At 36.2% G+C, this 19,114-nt stretch overlaps 1 protein-coding gene across 1 annotated transcript in view; it reads left to right on the forward strand.

The window, feature by feature from the left end:
• The window catches only part of LOC129259336 (probable C-mannosyltransferase DPY19L3), a 34,102-nt gene that overhangs the window by 5,370 nt on the left and 9,618 nt on the right, over positions 1-19,114 (forward strand). Inside the window, exons 6-10 of the mRNA XM_064097989.1 lie at positions 7,636-7,770; positions 8,336-8,467; positions 10,266-10,370; positions 14,043-14,116; positions 15,040-15,198. Coding sequence (XP_063954059.1) covers positions 7,636-7,770; positions 8,336-8,467; positions 10,266-10,370; positions 14,043-14,116; positions 15,040-15,198 — 605 coding nt within the window. The remainder of the gene's footprint in view (positions 1-7,635; positions 7,771-8,335; positions 8,468-10,265; positions 10,371-14,042; positions 14,117-15,039; positions 15,199-19,114) is intronic.

A 19,114-nucleotide genomic window follows, 5' to 3' on the forward strand; every position in this document is an offset into this window, starting at 1 on the left:
TCAGACTTTTTTTTGGGGGGGGAGAGGATAATTTGAAAATAGGATACATGAATTAAGTATGGCAATTTGTTATTACATTCATCTACATGTACATAAAAAAAATCTCATATCTGCAAATGTTCTTTTCTTATATAGCCCATATCACGTTATCTAAAGTCTGTATACACATGCTTCCCCAAAGGACTTTTATATCGTTACTTTGGTTTGACCATTGAAGCCTTTCAAGGAAATAATTCCTACCAGGTTCTCATTTACATCACCTGGGTTAGGTGTGGCAAATGTAGATAAATGGCTTGCCAAAGGATATTCGTGCGGTGGCAGGGATTTGAACTTGGTCCCTTTTAGCACAAAATCTTGAGACTTATCCACTGGACTACAACATGGATATGAAAGTAATTAAATGATAGAATTAAGAGTAAAATTTAATCTTAACATTAATAATAATATTAATAATAGCTAGTTTTTAAACAGCGATTTTCCCATTTATACGGCTCAAAGCACTTTTCAGCATATTATTACCCCGGTCATTGGATTTATTTCAATCCTGCACGAAAGTGCACAATTTCCACTCCCTGGGGAGTATTCCTTGCATTCATTGCAGCCTCATAATGGCGCTGGCAAATTCAAACATTACAATGACTTTGACATCTTACCGTATACCCAATCAACACCTGGGTGGAGAGTGGCAAATGCAGATCAATGTCTTGCCAAAGGATGCTAGCGCCGGGTGGGATTCGAACACATGACCCTCTATTCTGAAAGGTGAGAGTTAGAACCGCTACACCACGACAGTATGAATTTCAGTATATTTTGTAGAATTCATTGGGTCACTTTGTTATAAAAAAAGAACTGCCTTTTTTTCCTCCCTGTTAGTAACCATCTGCGAAATTGTACCTATACTTGTTATACTTCTTGTATGCTATTATACCCTCTTGATACTCCTGAGAAGATTTATTTTTTCGAGTAACAGTCCTTCTAGAGCTGTATATTTCATCAGTGATTTATGTGATATTCTATTACAGTAAACTTTTATTGATAAGGGTATAATACAGCCGCATTGTTCAAATTAAATCAGGAATGTTTCAATTTCACACTTGACTCAAGGTACTCTAATTTCATTTCAAATTACAGCTCAAGGTTGTGTCATACATTAGGGAGTACTAATGCCTGACGTTTTTATGTAGAATGTAGTCATTTTTTAATGGTGCTGACTTTGCTATAAATGCTGACATGAAAGTTAATATGTCCATGTAGTCTCTGCGATTGCAGCAAACAATAATTTCATGAGAAAGGTTACTTGCCACAATGCCATCATAGATTTTTTTTTTAGATCAAGATCTGGATTGTCTGTGCTTGCAAAGTATACCTTGCTGTTCATGGAAAAGGTTTTGATACTTGCCTGTATAAAAGTGAAATAGATCTACTTCCTCAACCAAAGACCTTTACCCCAATTTTACAACATCAACAGCTATCGCTGGTTTACGGTACACCATGTGGAGTGTTATAGAAACAGTGGATAGAAGAAGAGAAGAAATGGATAGGCGAGAAAGTGGAGATTTGAGAGTAGAGTATTCTTTCTTGAAAGTAGTCCTGAAAAGAACTGTAAAAGGACTGTAAACCAGGAAAGATTGATGAGTTGAGAACAGCTTGAGTAGTAGAGCTGATGAGGAGATGCTGGCTTGAGTCGGCGGCGAGTAGAGATGATGAGTAGTAGAGAGACTCGACTTTTCGGACAGGTTGACTGTCCACTCCACATGGTGTACCGTAAACCACATCAGCGATTGTACATGCCACCATGCAAACCTTCAAACAACATCAACAGCTAGTCTTATAAAAATTGATACAATTCACAATTGTCTTGACATTATAAGGGATTATTTATTTCAAGGATATTCAAACTAAACTGTATTGAAATTTTCTTAACAGTTCCCATTAAGTTAAATCTCATAGTTTTCCTTAGGCCACCTAGACTTGTTCTTTGGAAAGTTTTGGTCCTCAAGTGGAAAGTGAAATAGATCTACTACCTCAACCAAAGACCTTTACTCTGGTTTCAACAAGATCAATAGCAAGTTTGAATATGATACCATTATCTTGACCTTAGAAAGGACACACTTCCAAGGTTATTTGAGCTACTTAAAAAATAAAACCCATGATAGCTACTTCAGGGCCTTCTAAACTTCTCATGAAGATTTAGTAAGCAAAGCACACTACTTTCTTGCGATTGTTTGATCGTGTGGAAAGTGAGAAAAATTACCACTACAGTAACTTACTTGCATGAAATCCTTGATTTTGATTAGCTGTTGATCATCGTTACCATGGTAGTTGCCATTGAATGTCAAAGTTACCATATTGGTGACGCAACTCTTTCTGCAACAGGCCCCTGGCCCGTTGCAGAAAGAGTTGCGTTTAAAAGCAAGTCAAAATATCAAGTGCAAGTCCCGAATACGGGTGCTTCATTAGCTGAAAATCAAGTTGCGCAAGATTTTTTGAGAACTTGCATTTGATGATTTGATCGCAACTCTTTCTGCAACGGGCCCGTGATCTGTTTATCAAAGGAGTGAATACAGAAAGCCCATAATAAGTCCCTATACATCATGTTTGTTGCATGCAGAAAATCTTATTACATTTCTTTGCAACAAGTTTCACGCAAATTATATTATTGTGTGAATGGGGTCATGAGATGCTTGAATGATTTAAAGTTCGAATCCAGCTCTATTTATCAAGGGATTGGATACAGAAAGCTGATGATAAGTTGCTATTCATCATAGTTTTGTAAAAAAATTTATGATTGATCTATGATTCTTTTCTATGAATCAATACAAACACGATAAATACATATTTTTGTAGCTTGGAGAAAATCCTACAATATTTCAATGCGATAAGTTTCACACAAATGCTGTTCTTGTGTGAATGGGGCTATGAAATGCATGAATGATTTAAAGTTCAATTCCAGTTCTGTGTATCAACGGGCTTTTACATGGCCCATTGAGCTCAAACACTGAGGTGGTTTTGACAGGCAGATGACTCAATCAAAACATCTTCATCAATCAATTTTAGTCATGGAAGGTAGAGCTTAAGACCTTGGGATGCAAGTCTCTGTGAAACACCACCCCCTCCCCCAACACCATGGACCTACTAGCAGGTCCATGCCAACACACACACTATCACACACATAATGTGCACTTTTAGACGAACTCAAAAAGTGAGAATTCCTGGGCCCTTCTTATACAAATTTACAATATTCAAATCAAAGCGTGATTGTTCTGAAATTCCTCTCTTAACTGACTCTGAGTTGAATCTGTCAAAACTCTCTATAAGACTGGGCCCTTGTACTCACTGATCAGGAGATTTACCCCCAGCTACCCCAATCAGAGGATAACAGAGGGGGTGTTTCACAAAGATTTAGATATGACTTAGACTTCACCGCATTGGTCAGTTCAAGCTCAAACAATGTGCACTTCTTTGTAGTCATCAATGAGGTTACGTGTTAGATACCGAGTGTGGGTTGCCATTTAAGCACAACTCTAAGTCACAGTTTTCAACTCTTTGTGATCATCCCCCAGGTCTTTTTGTCAAAGTGAATGCAATTAAGAGAAAATACTCACTATTTTTATTTGGTACTTCTGTAATGTCATGAGTATACTCTCAGCATCAAGGTGGATATGAATGCGGAAACACCTTGCAACACCCCCTAAGGGGGTGTTGCAAGAAAAATTTTGCAATCAATCGCAAGTATTCTGTTGCAGTTTTACAACTGATAGATCAACGTTAGTTATAGCAAATCAGACTAAACTTCTTGTTTCAAGGAGCAGATTAGCAATCAATCACTAATTTGCAATAAACTGCAAGACATATGATTGATTTAGGGACCGAAAATAGACCGCAAAAAAATTGATCGCAAGTTTCTTGCAACATCCCCATTAGTTATTACGAGGCCTGAACAAGTTCTTGCAATTTACTGGTATTTTGGAGATCGTGTCTGAAAGCACACACAGAGCAGGAACCTGTTTCATAAAACTTGTTATAATAACAAATATGCAATAAGAGTTAAAAGCTACTGAAATCCTTCTGTCTGATTGGCTGACAGTAAATTTGTTTAATATAGAAATTCTGCATTTTTCACTATAACAAATCTTTATGAAATGGGACCTTGGTCTTTGGTTGGGGGAGGATGATAGGAATATGAATTATCATGAGGAGGGCATGAATCATAATCGTTATGACATCAAATTGGCAATATTATTATTGCAAATGGTCTATCACATTATGAGTCATACATGTATGTAGATATTATTGGATAGGTCTTTTTTTTTAAAGAGATTTGGGTCCCTAAATTTATAACTGTCAAAGCTACAGTGATTATACATAAAATCAACAATGAGCTTTGTCACAAAAAACTTTCAAAGCGTATGACAATGAAAAATAATAATTGCCTTTGATTGGCCAATCAAAATGTTACTCTTTTTATGTTAGACGTCTTCAGGAAATGGGACTGTTTTTCCAAAAGTAATTGATCAGGCCAGGGAAATATTTCATGGAGAGTTTTGTCGATGATTTTCATTGACTAATTAGCTCTCGACCAATCAGATGCAAGGATTTTCAGTAGCTTATAACAATAGCCAGTGAAACTCACTGAATATTTTCTTTGTGAAACTCTCTCCTGAATAATGTCACAATTTGTGACACTGACTAATTGGCTCTCGACCAATCAGATGCAAGGATTTCAGTAGCTTATAACAATATCCAGTGAAAAATCACTGAATATTTGCTTCATGATACTCTCCCCTGAATAAAGTCTCAGTTTGTTACACTGACTAATTGGCTCTCGACCAATCATATGCAAGGATTTTCAGGAGCTTAAAACAGGAGTCAGTGAATATTTGCTTTGTGTATCAATTTTTCCCTGAATAATGTCACAGTTGGTGAAATACATCTATGTCCCAGTAGGTCCATGGTCCCTTGCAGCCTAAAAAATGATTGCAGAGCCATGAACATGTGTTCATGTTTGTGATTTGATTGTTTCAATCGTTTTTCCATGCTCACGGATTAAACTTTTAAACATAATGGCCCGTATTCTGAAGTCAGGTTTAACTTAGACTCGGGTTTAAAGTTGTGGTTTAAGTATGGGAAGCCAAATGTATCAAAATTTTTATCAAGTTGTACGTTTCTTATGTTTACTGTGCTCTTTCCTGATTCATCGATGGTGAAGACAATAATCTATGTATACTTCCTAGACAATTATGAATGATTTGAGAGCCAAATGAGCTGAAATATGATATCTCTACCATTAGTGATTTATGTACCAATTGGCTGTCCATACTTAAACCACAACTTTAAACCTGAGTTTAAGTTAAACCCGACTTCAGAATACGGGCCACTCTCTGTCACACTCATACACCCCAGTTTACAGGATTTATTCAATCTGAACCGCAATGTGGAGAGAGTGCATTACTTGCAGAGATCATCCAAATCTACACGTCTCAAGCACACATGATAGTTCCAAAATGTTATTTAACCGGGCACGTTCATGTTGTGGTCGGGCAGGATTTGAAATTAGGTTGAGGGGAAAAAATTAGGAAATTTGATAATGCCAGTTTTGTAAGCCTATATCATGTGTTACATATGGAATATGTATGATTTTTTTTACTCGAAAGGGTATGCGTATTACAATGACACAATAATGTCCCAAATGCTGCCATTGATTGCTTTAAAAATGCTGTATAGAATTATAAGCATGTTGCTAAATGTTTTAAACAAAATATTAAGATTTTCAACAAGTTGTTTAAAAAAAGTTTAAACAGTTTTTAAAAAACAGTTGTATAAAAGTTTAAACAATATTAGAGTGATGGGGTTGAACAACATGCTTCCAATTTTAAACAGTGTTTTTGTTTAATTCAGAATTTTTTGTTAATATATACCGAAACTCTGATTATTCCAAGGGCAAGGCCATTGAGGGCCATGGCAGAGCTTGGATATATTAGCCTCAATAGGCGGTGCTGCACCATCCCGAGTTTGCTCAATCTCGAGATTTTAGCCCGATCGGCCCTCTTCGCGATTAATCTCGAGATTCAAGAAACCCCGTCTCCACCATCGCATGAAGAGCGATTCCTGCTCGAGCAAGGCATCGATGCATTATGGTCTGACGCCGTTAATAAATAATCCCGAGTGCGTCTGCACCTACGAATTAGCGCGATAATTCGTAAAATAGCGCGCTATTTTGCAAATAATCCCAAGTTGACTTGGGATTACAATCTCTAGATTAATCCTACGAACTAGCGCGATAATTGCGTCTCCATTGCAAATAATCTCGAGATTGTTCAGATCGGGATAATTTGCCGGATCAGAAATAGCGCGCTAATTTGAAAACTCGGGATGGTGCAGACGGCCCAACTGCCCCTCTCTTTGGTCTTGGAGATTGTCGCTGCCCTGTCCTATTCCTGCTGTATTATAAAATTTGAAGAAAAAAAATAGTGTGTAGATGTAGTCAAAGAGATAATAAAAATCAAAACTAATTGATAACACACAATGAATAGTTTGCATAATTTTTCATCTTACGAGATAAATTTTAATCCGACTTCCGATTGGTTAATAATAACAATTGTGATAATATGCATCAGTTACATAGCTCCTTTGATATAATGTTTCTAAGTGCTGCATATTATTACCCTGGTTTCTTTTTCTATGCATGTAATAAGCAAAGATAAGGAGAAGATTATAAATTAATATACTGTAGAAGCATGTTCAGTGGACAACACTTGCATTACCTTCATCGGAGATACATTCTGAAATGTATAGATCTGTAAATTTGCCTGAAGTCGTAATAACAGCTAATTACTATGAAAGCCTATTGCACGTCCCATTTAGAAGTATGACTCAATGGATGTTTAATGACCTGCAAAAGCCCATTAAACAGATGAGCTCACTCTTTGGAAAAGAAAAGTAACGATCATCAGTTTTAGAGGGGTTCTGTCACAGAAGATTAAATGTGAACATAAGCCTTGAGCAATCCTTATAAATCTAGCGAGGAAATTAAAGTGTTCATGGCCTTACCAGAGAAACCAGTGCATAGATCGGCAGTCATTTATTAAAGGCTGTATATGTACATGGCAACAATTATTAATGTGCATTCTTTTTTTTTTTTTTCTTTCAATATTAATGTGCATTCTTTATAATTTCTCTTTTTTCTGTCAATACTTAATATCTTCTTATTTTTCTATCTATTAATTCTTCATTTCTTCTTTAATTTTTATATTTTTAACTATGAATTCTTAATATCTCTTTTATTTCTTATCTATTAATACTTAATACAGTTTCTACTTATTTTTCCTGTCTATTAATGTTGTGCTGTGGCTCAGTGGATAAGTCTCTAGACTTTGAACCACAAGGTCTTGGGTTCGAGCCCCACCACAGAACTTGTGTCCTTTGGCAAGCCGTTTATCTATGTATGTCACTCTCCACCCAGGTGTAGTGTTGTACATGGGTACCCAGGAGGAAGAAATTCCTTGAATGCTCGATCTTGTCTGATCAGCTAAACGGGGTAAAAGTATGCAGTGCTTAAGTGCTATATAAATGTTGCACATTTTTGTTATTAGCAGTAGTATTGATATCTTTTTTATTTTTCTTTCTGTTATCCAGAGATTATGCCTTGCCTTGATTGCTGCTACCACGTTTCTGTTTGTGTTGACATGGCAGTTTGCTCAATTCATCCTCCTTCTACAAGCCATGGCTCTGTACCTAGGCACTATCACTGGTGTAATTCCCATTAAGAAGGTGAGATAAGATGAAATTTGTGATGGATGGATGGGTGGGTGGGTGGACGGACGGACGGACGGACTGGATGGATGGATGGATGGATAGATAGATAGATAGATAAATTGATGTTGAAATCATCATGCCTTGCAGTTACAAACTAAAATGATTATGAATTACATTTTTAAAAAGAGTTAACAGGTGCTTAGACCAGGGCCCATTGCACAAAAGTTACTATTACGGTAACTTTGCCATCCAATGGTAACTACCATGGTAACAATGATCAACAGCCAATCAGAATCTAGGATTCCATGCAAGTTACCATCGGGGGGGGGGGGGGGCAAAGTTACTGTAATGGCAACTTTTATGCAACAGGTTCCTGGTAGAATTATTTTTCATCCTCAGAATGCTCTTGAGCTGATACTGGCTTCAAGAGCTTAAAGGTGCTACAATGTAACCATTTTCCGAAACTCTCAGCCAGTTTGAATTATTGTAATTTGAAATACACAATAAAGAACTCTATTCATTTATCCTTAGTCTTTTTGCATGGCTGGCATTCTGGATTTCTCTTGTTTTTCAATTCTAGGTCAAATACATCTTCAGTATCTGTGTTGGATCCATCCTAGCTGTGTTCATCTTGCAGTTCTTCAATAAGATGTTACTTGGTTCTCTCGCACTCAGTTTTGTGATTGTAGCACTCCTAGACTTCAGGTTACAGGTGAGAGTTTTATGCAGTTCTTCAATAAGATGTTACTTGGTTCTCTCGCACTCAGTTTTGTGATTGTAGCACTCCTATATGCTTTTCACACTGTACTTTTTTTCCTTAACCCCGGGAAATTGGTGGGGCTAAGGGGGGGCCTTAGCCCCACCAATTTCCCGGGGTTAAGCTTAGCCCACTTTGTTTTCACACTACGTTTTAGCAAAGTGGGCTAGCACGGTAAATAGTATGGTACTATCTGGCCCTGCAAAAAAAGCAGGGTTAGCCGGCTTATTGTGGTGCTAGCACCACAATTGCGGTGCTAAGAGATGCAGTGTGAAACAAAACCGGGCTAAGGAAAAGTGGGGCTAAGCAATAGCCAATCACAGAAGTCGAAATTGCACGTTAATCACACTCTGTATGGTAAAATCATCAATATTCATAAGCTGTGGGATAGTCCGGGGTTAAGGCGTTAACCCCGGCTAAGCAGATAGTATGGGGTTAAGAAAGACAGTGTGAATCCAAAAAAAGATAGTATGGGGTTAAGGATAGTCCGGGGTTAAGGAAATGCAATGTGAAAAGCATACTAGACTTCAGGTTACAGGTGAGTGTTTCTTGCAGTTTTCAATGAGATGTTAAATGTTCATTTATTAATTAGAATTAAAGGAACATATATCCTTTACAGAATGTGTATGTTAGTTTATTTTATTGGGTTTTATAATTTACATTACTTAATAACATAGTGTGAATGTTGTTGATTGATGGTGTTTGATTCTGTGATGTGTGATTATTACATATTAAAATGATTACAACATACATATTTATCTAATTTCTACCTCTGTAGATGGACAGGGTGGGGATTCTTTGTATCAAATCCTTCCGCTGCACTGTTTTATATTTGTCAAGTAAAAGATCCTCCCTCACCCAAAACATTCCCGAGCTACAAGTGTAGCACTTCTTGTGATGAATTTTGTTCCAGTACGTGCTAGTTAACACCCCCTCCTCAATTAAGGGCATTTTCATAAAGTCCGACCATCTATATCTGGGATTGTCCAGCAATGACCTGTCTCTGACTTCTAGTTCAAATGAAAGGTTGCAGTGCCTTTAAAATTATCATGGCTGGAGTAAATGTAGTTCACAGAGTGAAGTATTTGACCAAAATGGGGGTTGGCTGTACAAAAAGGTTTTAGTAGTTTATGGAATCACTCATTTGCCTCTGCCACTCTCTATCTCTCTTTTATCCCCCCCCCCCCCTCTCTCTCTCTGTCTTTTTCTTTCTTTCTCCCCTCCTCTGTCATTCTCCCCCATTTCTCTATCTACATGTATCTTCCTCTCTCACTCAATCTATCTCTCATTCCTCCCTTGCATGCCTGTCTCTCTTATTCTCTTCCTCTTTCTCAGGGTTCCCAGCCCATCAGGGAAAATTCTTTTACTTTTTTCTAGTCGGTGAAAAATCAGGGACTTTGATTTTTTAAATACCTCAAATCAGGGGGAAATGTCTCAAATGAGGGAAAAATCAGGGAATTTAGATCCATTGAATGTCTAGTTATGGTGGAACTAATTAGTTTTACATTGTTGTTTTTTATACTGAAAATACATGTAATTCACTGCAACAACTTAGAAAACATGAGAAACTGGGAATAGGTTTAAATAATTATCAGGGAACTTTTAAACTTCATCAGGGAAAAATCAGGGAATTTTGATTTCTTGAATAGCTGGGAACCCTGTTTCTCATCCTTTCATTATATTTTGTATGTTGTATTTGGTGGATCTCTTTTTATTCCAATACATGTTTTAATATCCCTGTGTTTACATATAGGATGGGAGACCAGCGGTAACAAGCATCTCAGGACAACTTGTCAAATTACTGGGAAGACTCAGCTTTACATTCGTAGGAATGTTCATACTAAACTTTACAATTAAGGTAATATAATAAACTATTACCCATTTCATATTTCATATTATAACACAGTGGTATGGATCCTAATCAAATAGTTGGCCGAAATCTGACTTACCATTTATTTCAGCTAACAGGAAAATTTGATAATACAGGGAATGATTTTCCTGGTATCGCAATTTGCTCCACATTTTTGAAAGACTGCTATGCATAAAGTCTTTAGTATAGCATATTTTTGCATAGGACTCTACATTATTTAGTTGAGAGCTTTTCTCTTATGACCAAAAATGGTATTCAAATTTGTAAAGCAAAATTATTCCCTGTAATAGCTGTGACTTATGACTAGTGCTTTTGATCAGTCATAGTTATGAGATGAGGATGGTCTGTCAAAGACAGATCCATATAACTATCTTTAATATATCAAAAAGTTATACATGTATATCATCTTGCTCAGGCATTAGAATGATTATGTTACCTTTAAAACAGTCCAAACATGTTAGAACTTCAAAAGATGTGTGTAATTCTTACTAATGCCCTTGATAATGTGGCCAAGTATGAAATCAAGCTTCAATTAGAAAAAGAAGATTAGTACAATGGTGTAGTTGGAATTTACTTTATTTGATGAAAACATATGTATTGTATGCAATATTATCTAAAAGATTTGGCCTAATATCCCCTTTTAAGCTTCAGATATTTTCTTAAGAGAGCAATCAGTGTCCTCTTCAATTGACTGGTTTAAGGTACAATGTACATGTACTCAATCAGGGAATAATACCGATATTTGATCTGATTATAATAAGATGTTGATTGTGAAATAAGTAGACCATGAAGTATAATAAATTACCACAAGTGCTTTTTAACCCCAAAATGCAAAGTGGAAGCATCAATCATGGTTTGAAGTAACGTTGCCCATGGCAATAATTAAACTTGTGTGGTATGAGGTCATAAGGGGAAACAAATACTTACGAGTGATAGATATATATGACTCTAGTGTGCATGGGTACAGTAGATTGACCCGATTGTCCATTTCAATTATTTTTTTTCTTATTTTATATCCAATCTTTGTTGTGAGAATCTTCAATGGTTGTCAGGGGAAATAGAGCATTAGATTGAATAAAAATCACTTTTATAAAAGATGAAGTTTAAACAGAAATACGATGGCAAAGCCAGTTTGCTAGAGCTTTTAATTTTGCTTTAAATTTTTTTCTTTTCTGTTGAGGTTAGAACACAGCCTAACCCATCCAGTCCAACCTGTGTGGGGTGTACCTTGCCTCGGTTCCCAATTTGATTTACCCTCTGAAGGTTCCTGTGGGACTTTCATACTATCAAGGGAAATTAATCTGGTAGCACTACCATTCAATTGCTTTTAGCTCATGCATTAACTCCAACATAACTCTGATATACTGTATAATAAAAAGGCTTTTAAAGTAAGAACACTGGTCTTGTCCAACCTGTATGAGGAACCTACATGTAGCACCAGTTACCAATTTCATTTACCTACATAACGTTTCTATGGGACTATCATACTATCAAGGGAAATTAATCTGGGTTGCTCTCAGTCGATTTCATACAGCCTGTGCAATGCCTGCAAGGACATTCAGACTTCTTATTTGACAAGTACAAGTAAGAACGCAGGTCTTGTCCAAGCTGTGTGGGATACCGGGTACCCAACACCAGTTATCAATTTGATTTACCTACAGAAGGTTCCCTATGGAACTTTCATACTATCAAGGGAAATCTGGGTTTGCTCTCAGTTGATTTCATACAGCCTTTGCAATGCCTGCAAGGACATTCAGACTTCTTATTTGACAAGTACAAGTAAGAACGCAGGTCTTGTCCAAGCTGTGTGGGATACCGGGTACCCAACACCAGTTATCAATTTGATTTACCTACAGAAGGTTCCCTATGGAACTTTCATACTATCAAGGGAAATCTGGGTTTGCTCTCAGTTGATTTCATACAGCCTTTGCAATGCCTGCAAGGACATTCAGACTTCTTATTTGACAAGTACAAGTACATGTAAGAACACAGGTCTTGTCCAACCTGCGTGATGTACCCAACACCAGTTATCAATTTGATTTACCCACAGAAGGTTCCCTGTGGGACTTTCATACCATCGAGGGAAATTAATCTGGGTAGCTTCCAGTCAGTTTTACTTTGCTCACTCAATATCTGCAAGGGCATTGGACTGTACTTTATAATATTTTTTTTAAAAGCTCTTAGAGTAAGAACACGGGTCGTGGTCAACCTGTGTGAAGTACCTTTAAACACCAGTTACTAATTTAATTTACGTAGAAACAGTGGATTGCGTTTAGCTCATGCAATGGTTGGATGCTAGGATACTGGACTTTACTATGCTCTTGATTGGCAAGTAAGAACACAGCCTTGGACATCCAACCCAGCCTGTGTGTGGAGTACCATGCACCGGTTCCCAATTTGATTTACCTACAGAAGGTTCCTATGGGACCTTTATACTACCAAGGGAAATTAATCTGAGTTTGCTACTAGTCACTTTCCAATGGCATGCAAGGACAGTGAACTTTGCTATATGATAAAATGGGTCTTAAAGTAAGAACGTGGTCTTGTCCAAGCTGTGTGGGGTACCCAACACCAGATACATATTTGATTGCCCCACAGAATGTTCCTTTGGGACTGTCATACTATCAAGGGAAATTAATCTGGGTTGCTTCCAGTCAGTTGCTTTTAGGTTACGCTTCCATGGGCATTTAACTATTCTCTACAGCTTTAGGCACTAAAAGTTAGAGCACGACCCTTGCCCAATCTAAGCGAGGGTACTCTGCAACAGTTCCCAATTTGATTTACCCACAGAAGGTTCCTATTGGAACTTTCATACTATCAAGGGAAATTAATCTGGGTTGCTACCAGTCAATTGCTCTTAGCTCATGCAATTGGAAAAAGGGCTTATGCATTAAAGGGGAAGTTCACCGTATAAACACCATATTTTTTTAAGAAAAAAAAACATTAAGGGGAATATTTCAAGTTTAAAGAGAAAAGGGAATCAAAATTTAGAAAGTTGTTGATAAGTGCGAAGCGTGGGCCTGGGATATTACTTTAGAACTTTTCTCAAATTGAGACAAATTCACAAATTACTATTATAAACCAGTATGCAAAATTAATAGGACTTCATCATCAGGGAAGGATAGCTACAAATATATGTGACTTCACAAATTGTTATGATTTAATGCAATTATGATTGAAATGATTAACCAAATCTTTGTGATTATTGGTATTGGTACATGTATAATTTATTCCATTCTTCATGAAACATAGTGGAACAAAATACTTTTTATTTGCAAATTTATATACAACTCAGGTCCAGATGTTAAATATTTAATATAACTTTTTAGAACTATTTGCAATGTAAGCTTATTTGTTAAGCTTTTTGATCCATTGTAGTTCAGTGAAATTTTACAAATTGGCAATTTTATGAAATACATATTTGACCCCTTACATGTATACTTTTTGCCTTCCTTTCCCGAATCAATTTGTCTTTGCCTAGTTCATATGAAAATTTGTAGTGTTCTCAAATTACCATGGCTTGACCAGTTCATGAAGTGAAATAAAAATGGAGAAAAATTAGGAGGGGGGTTGTCAGAGGTGAAACAACGGTAGTAATAATTGCCCAAATGCAAAGAATGTATGCCAAATAATTGTAGTTCAAATTGTTTTTTTTTTCAGATCTTAATTGGACTAGATGCAGATCAGCATATTTTTAAGTTCATCACTGCCAAATTTGGACTTGCCAGTGCAAGGTATGTTCATACTCTTGATTTTGAATATATATATCAAAATTTGTCCTACACTGTACGTAAATCAATAAAAATAAAGAAGGAATTGGTGAAAGGAATAAGTCAAATCCCATAACTAGCTAGTGATGATTCAAGCATGTGTCAGATCTGTAGCAGCAGTATGCAAGGCCTGTCAGCATACATTACTCTGTGGATGTGGCCCCGTCTTACAAAGAGTTACGATTGATCAAATCAATCGTATCTCTATGGAAGTCCATCACTTTCATAATTTTTTTTCTATATGAAATTGGCACGATGTCCTTTGTAAACCAAGAGAAGCACAGTGAATTTTCAAGAAAACAATGAATTAATGAATATACATGTACATCATAGTTTGAAAATATTTTGAAAAAACATGCATAATACATGTTGATGTTGCTGGCCGTCCATAGTTGCAATTGATCGGATCAATCGTAACTCTTTGTAAGACGGGGGCCCCAGATCTACATGTACCAACCATTACATTTTTGCTGTAATTATGACTTTTTTTCAACCAAATCATGGCATCTCGGTGTTTCTCCATAACATTTTGTTGCGATAAAAATATCTCTGTACATGTATGTAACTTACATTAGTGTGTAATGCAATTGGATGAATGTTATTTCAGGTAACTAGGCAAATTTCAAAGGACATTTAGGGGTCAATGATAGTAGGCATTGTATGATATGTAAAGCTACAGTAGACTCTGCACAAGTTAAATAATCGCCGAATTCCAAGCATAATTTCAGACCAGAATATACAAAACGTGTTGATGACATCTTCTAAGTCAAATTTTGCCTAAGATGATACTCCCAAGACATACGACTCAGGCAGAGTCACCTATCATTGTATCTCATTATCTCTTACTAATCTGCACTCTCTTATTCTTCTTCCTCTTCACCCAACAGAGATTTTGATGTTTTGCTCTACAAGTGTCATAGTGCCTTTGCCTTCTTGCCGATCCAAGTCATAAGAAACATGATGTCGACCCTCCTCTTTCCCCTCTACATGGCCGTAGTCTTTGGCCTGCTCTCCGTTCTCATCCTGGCGGTTATTCAGAACTGGAAGTAAGTTTTTGTGTTGTTTATTTGTTTGTTTTTTATTTTGGGTTGTTTAAATAAGTTCCATTAAAAAAACAAAAGAAACCTGAAAAGAACACATTCAGCCATGGTAGTATAAATGATGAAGCAGTAGTATAGGAGGAGTGTAGGTCTATAAAACACAAGTCCACCCCACTTTGAGCAAAGAAGAAGAGGAGAAGATGAAGAATAAGAAGAAGAATAAAGAGAAGAAGAAGAAGAATGAGGAGGAGGAGAAGAAGAAGGAGAAGGAGGAAGAAGAAGAGGGAGAAGAAGGAGGAAGAAGAGGAAGAAAGAGAAGAAGAGGAAGGAGAATAAAGAGAAGAAGAAGAATGAGGAGAAGGAGAAGAAGGAGGAAGAAGAGGGAGAATGAGGAAGAAGAAGAAAGAGAAGAAGAGGGAGGAGGAGAAGAAGAAGAAGAAGAAAAGTAGAGGAAGAAGAAGAAAGAGAAGAAGAAGAAGGAGGAGGAGGAGGTCAAGAAGAGCTTTCTTATCATCATACCCCTTCTCACCAGTCTACACACATACTTTGGAGCACCCCATGCAAAGTTAATGAGAAGATCAATGCATGAATAATTCAATGTGTTAATGTAGACATGGAGGCTCTTTTGGTTTTCATGCATCACTAAATACCACAGGCAAATTTAATGTAATATGCATGATATTGGTGTAATGAATTAAAGATAAATCCACCCCATATGTCATTTACTGGATATTTTGAATGACCTAGCATGCCTCCAGGAACAGAGTCAGAGCATTGAATTAAAAAGAGGATATACTAGAACTTTCTTGTAATTTAAAGCCCTCCTAAAAGGGATTGGAAATTGATAAAAACCCTTCCCACATCACCCATTTGATACAATTTTTTTTCTTTTTCACATTGTGTTATCTGGATTACTTAGCAATTGATGTTATCATTTTTTTTTAAAGAACACAGATTTCGGTCCATATCTTTCCTTGGATTTTGATACCTTTTTCTTAAATCTTTGCTAACTTTAATACTCAAAATACATGCACATTATCTTGATCATCTGCCCAATGTGAAAACCCCACCCTTTTATTCTCTTTGTGTTTTTTTTTTTTTTTTTTTGGGGGGGGGTTGGTGCTATTAGCAAATCCCTCACTTTTTAAACTACATGTAGATTATTGTATTTGAACTCTACAGCATATTTATTCAATTCCTTCAAAATTAATGTTTGAACAAATGTATTTAATTTAAGTAATTTCAAGAATATGAAGTGGACTATCAAAGCTTACATTCAGAAGTGCATTTTAAAACATATTTTGAAGATTTCATGTCTGATTTTTGTTTTATTGGGGGAGGGGCAAACAATCTAATCACAAGCATGAATGAAGATAACTTAAAGGGGAATCCAACCCAAATAAAAACTTGTTTTTATAAGGAAAATAAAAATCAGACAAGTTGATAGGTGAAAGTTTGAACAATATTGGACAAACAACAAGAAAGTTCAGAATTTTTAAAAGTTGTAAATATTGGTAATCACTATACCCATGGAGACTTCAAATTGGCCGCATATGGGATGTCATAGTGATGTAAGGCAAGGACTACTCGTCCATGTACTCCAATACATATTATGGCTAAAATGTCATTTTCCCCAAAAGTTTTATTTCAAATTATATTTTTCTTTCATGAGGACATAAAACAATATACTACCTGGGTTATATTTAGATTACTGCCCCAGGGGAATGGGTACTTAGGAGAAAACCACAAATCCCTGATAATTAAGTACATGGCCTATGGGAAAGTTGTCCTTGCCCTTGTCATAATTTACTGACCCAGTTGCCAATTTGAAATCTACATAGTATTAGTGATCTCAATTTTAAAGCAGCTATAACTTTCTTATTGCTTGTCCGGTTTCTTTCAAAACTTTCACCATTCTGTTTAATTCATTTTTCTCCTTCCCAACACAACATTAATGGCCAAGGCTGGATTCCCCTTTAAACAGTCATATTTCAAATGTACAGTACTAGTATTTTTCAACTTCCACTTGCCTTTATAATTGAAAGTTCAGTTGATTCGGGATGCCTATTCTGTAAATGCTTTCTTAATGTTATTGCAATAGATGGTGACTTACATGTTCATCACCTGAATGCATCGGTAACCACTCAAACAGGGTGTGTTCAGTCAAAGGTTTAAAACGTATATTAATGATGTGAGGTAGGGTTATGGCGTTTTTAAGTGGAAGAACATTCATGCGCTTTATTGTAATAATTGGTAAATGGTAAATTGTTTTTTGGACAGCATACACACCTCAGAGTGTTATTTGTTGGCTTCAACTTTACAGCTCCCAATTTGTTTAATTGTAGAGAGATCCTACATTTACCACTGGTTATTTAAGTTTGATGTCATTGAAACATGTTCTATAGCTTCTTTACGTTGTAGCAATTTTCTTTTTGTGCAATCTTATGAATGATCAGACATTTCCCAAAACTTCATTATTTCATCTATGCTCTCAAATTGAGGTGAGCATTTTGATTAAAATTCATAATATGCAACAGGTTCTCCTAAATACCAAACAAAATTTTGGCCCAAGATGTTTTCATATAAGAATCTGAACCATACTAATAAATAGGTATGGGACTACACATTTTTTTGTACTTGGGTAATCTGAAAGCCATTATGTCACATTTAATTAGAAGAAAGTTGCCAAAATAAGATGTAGAAAAGATAGAAAGATCTTTTATAATACATGTATGTAGTGCTGGAATAGATTAACATAATTAATCATAATGTAGCTCTCTAATGATAATCTTGATTGAGCGAGGTACATATTTCTTTTGCATCTGCATGAAGCAACTGGTGACACGACATTTGCTCCTGCGACAATTCCTCGGGGCTTAATATCGTCTTAAGATGTAGGGTAAGGGTTATTGTTGCAATAGGGTTATGGTTGCAACAAGGTTTATGTTACAAGTAGGTTTAGGGTTAGGTTTATGATAGGGTATAGTGTTAAACCCAGGTTTTTTAATTTAGAGCAGAGCAATTGTCGCCGGAGCAACTGTGCTTCCATGAAACGTCTTTCAAAACAATGTTTTTTGCCAAACATCTACATGTGTAGTGTAAACACACCCATTAATGCTGCATCATCAAGGGAAGTAAATTGGTGCCACGATAGGAGTCGGCATGAAGTTAATGGGTATCGCTCAATGACCGAGAAGACATTTGCTTTGCTTCGGTACACAGGATACATTATATTTTTATTTCTATGGTCGATGAACCTCTAACTAATACCCCTTTCATCAGCTCACCCGGGGGGGGGGGAGATGAAATATGAATTAACAAAATATGCAAGCTAGCGAGTAAAGCAATCAAGCTGGTTATTAGAGCCTTTTCCATTCTTTCAAATCTTGAGTACCTGGAATATGCTTATGAATTTTCAGTAAATAATAATAATAAAGAAGGAATTGGTATCATATAATTAACAAATCATGCACTCTAGTCAAAACTGTACATCTAGTTATCATCATTGTATTTTGCTTGGACTTTAATGATTTTCACTTTTTTGTGCAATTTTTATACAAATTTTTGCCTGAAAATTTTCATTTTCAGTTCATTTTCAGTGAAATACTATGAATGCCGTACTCATGAATTTCATGATTTTTTTCTGTTACCTGTATTGCTGAAAAAGTAGGTACTACAGTATATCTGTAATGATTATAGGGAAACAGTTTTTTAATATAATTATGTTTTATGTTTTTATTAGAAATCATCAAGACTCAGAATATTTACAATTGGCAGGATAACAATGTAAAAAACAAAAACATAAAAAGAATTAATTTTGAGATTTGAGAATAAAAATATTTAAAAAGCAGAACATAATGTCTAAAACAGGCCTAACTCTGAGACTGACAGAAGATGGGTACAAGGATATTTCATTGGAAGA

This window comes from Lytechinus pictus, chromosome 4 (assembly GCF_037042905.1).
Source record: "Lytechinus pictus isolate F3 Inbred chromosome 4, Lp3.0, whole genome shotgun sequence".
In the NCBI taxonomy this organism is placed as follows: domain Eukaryota; kingdom Metazoa; phylum Echinodermata; class Echinoidea; order Temnopleuroida; family Toxopneustidae; genus Lytechinus; species Lytechinus pictus.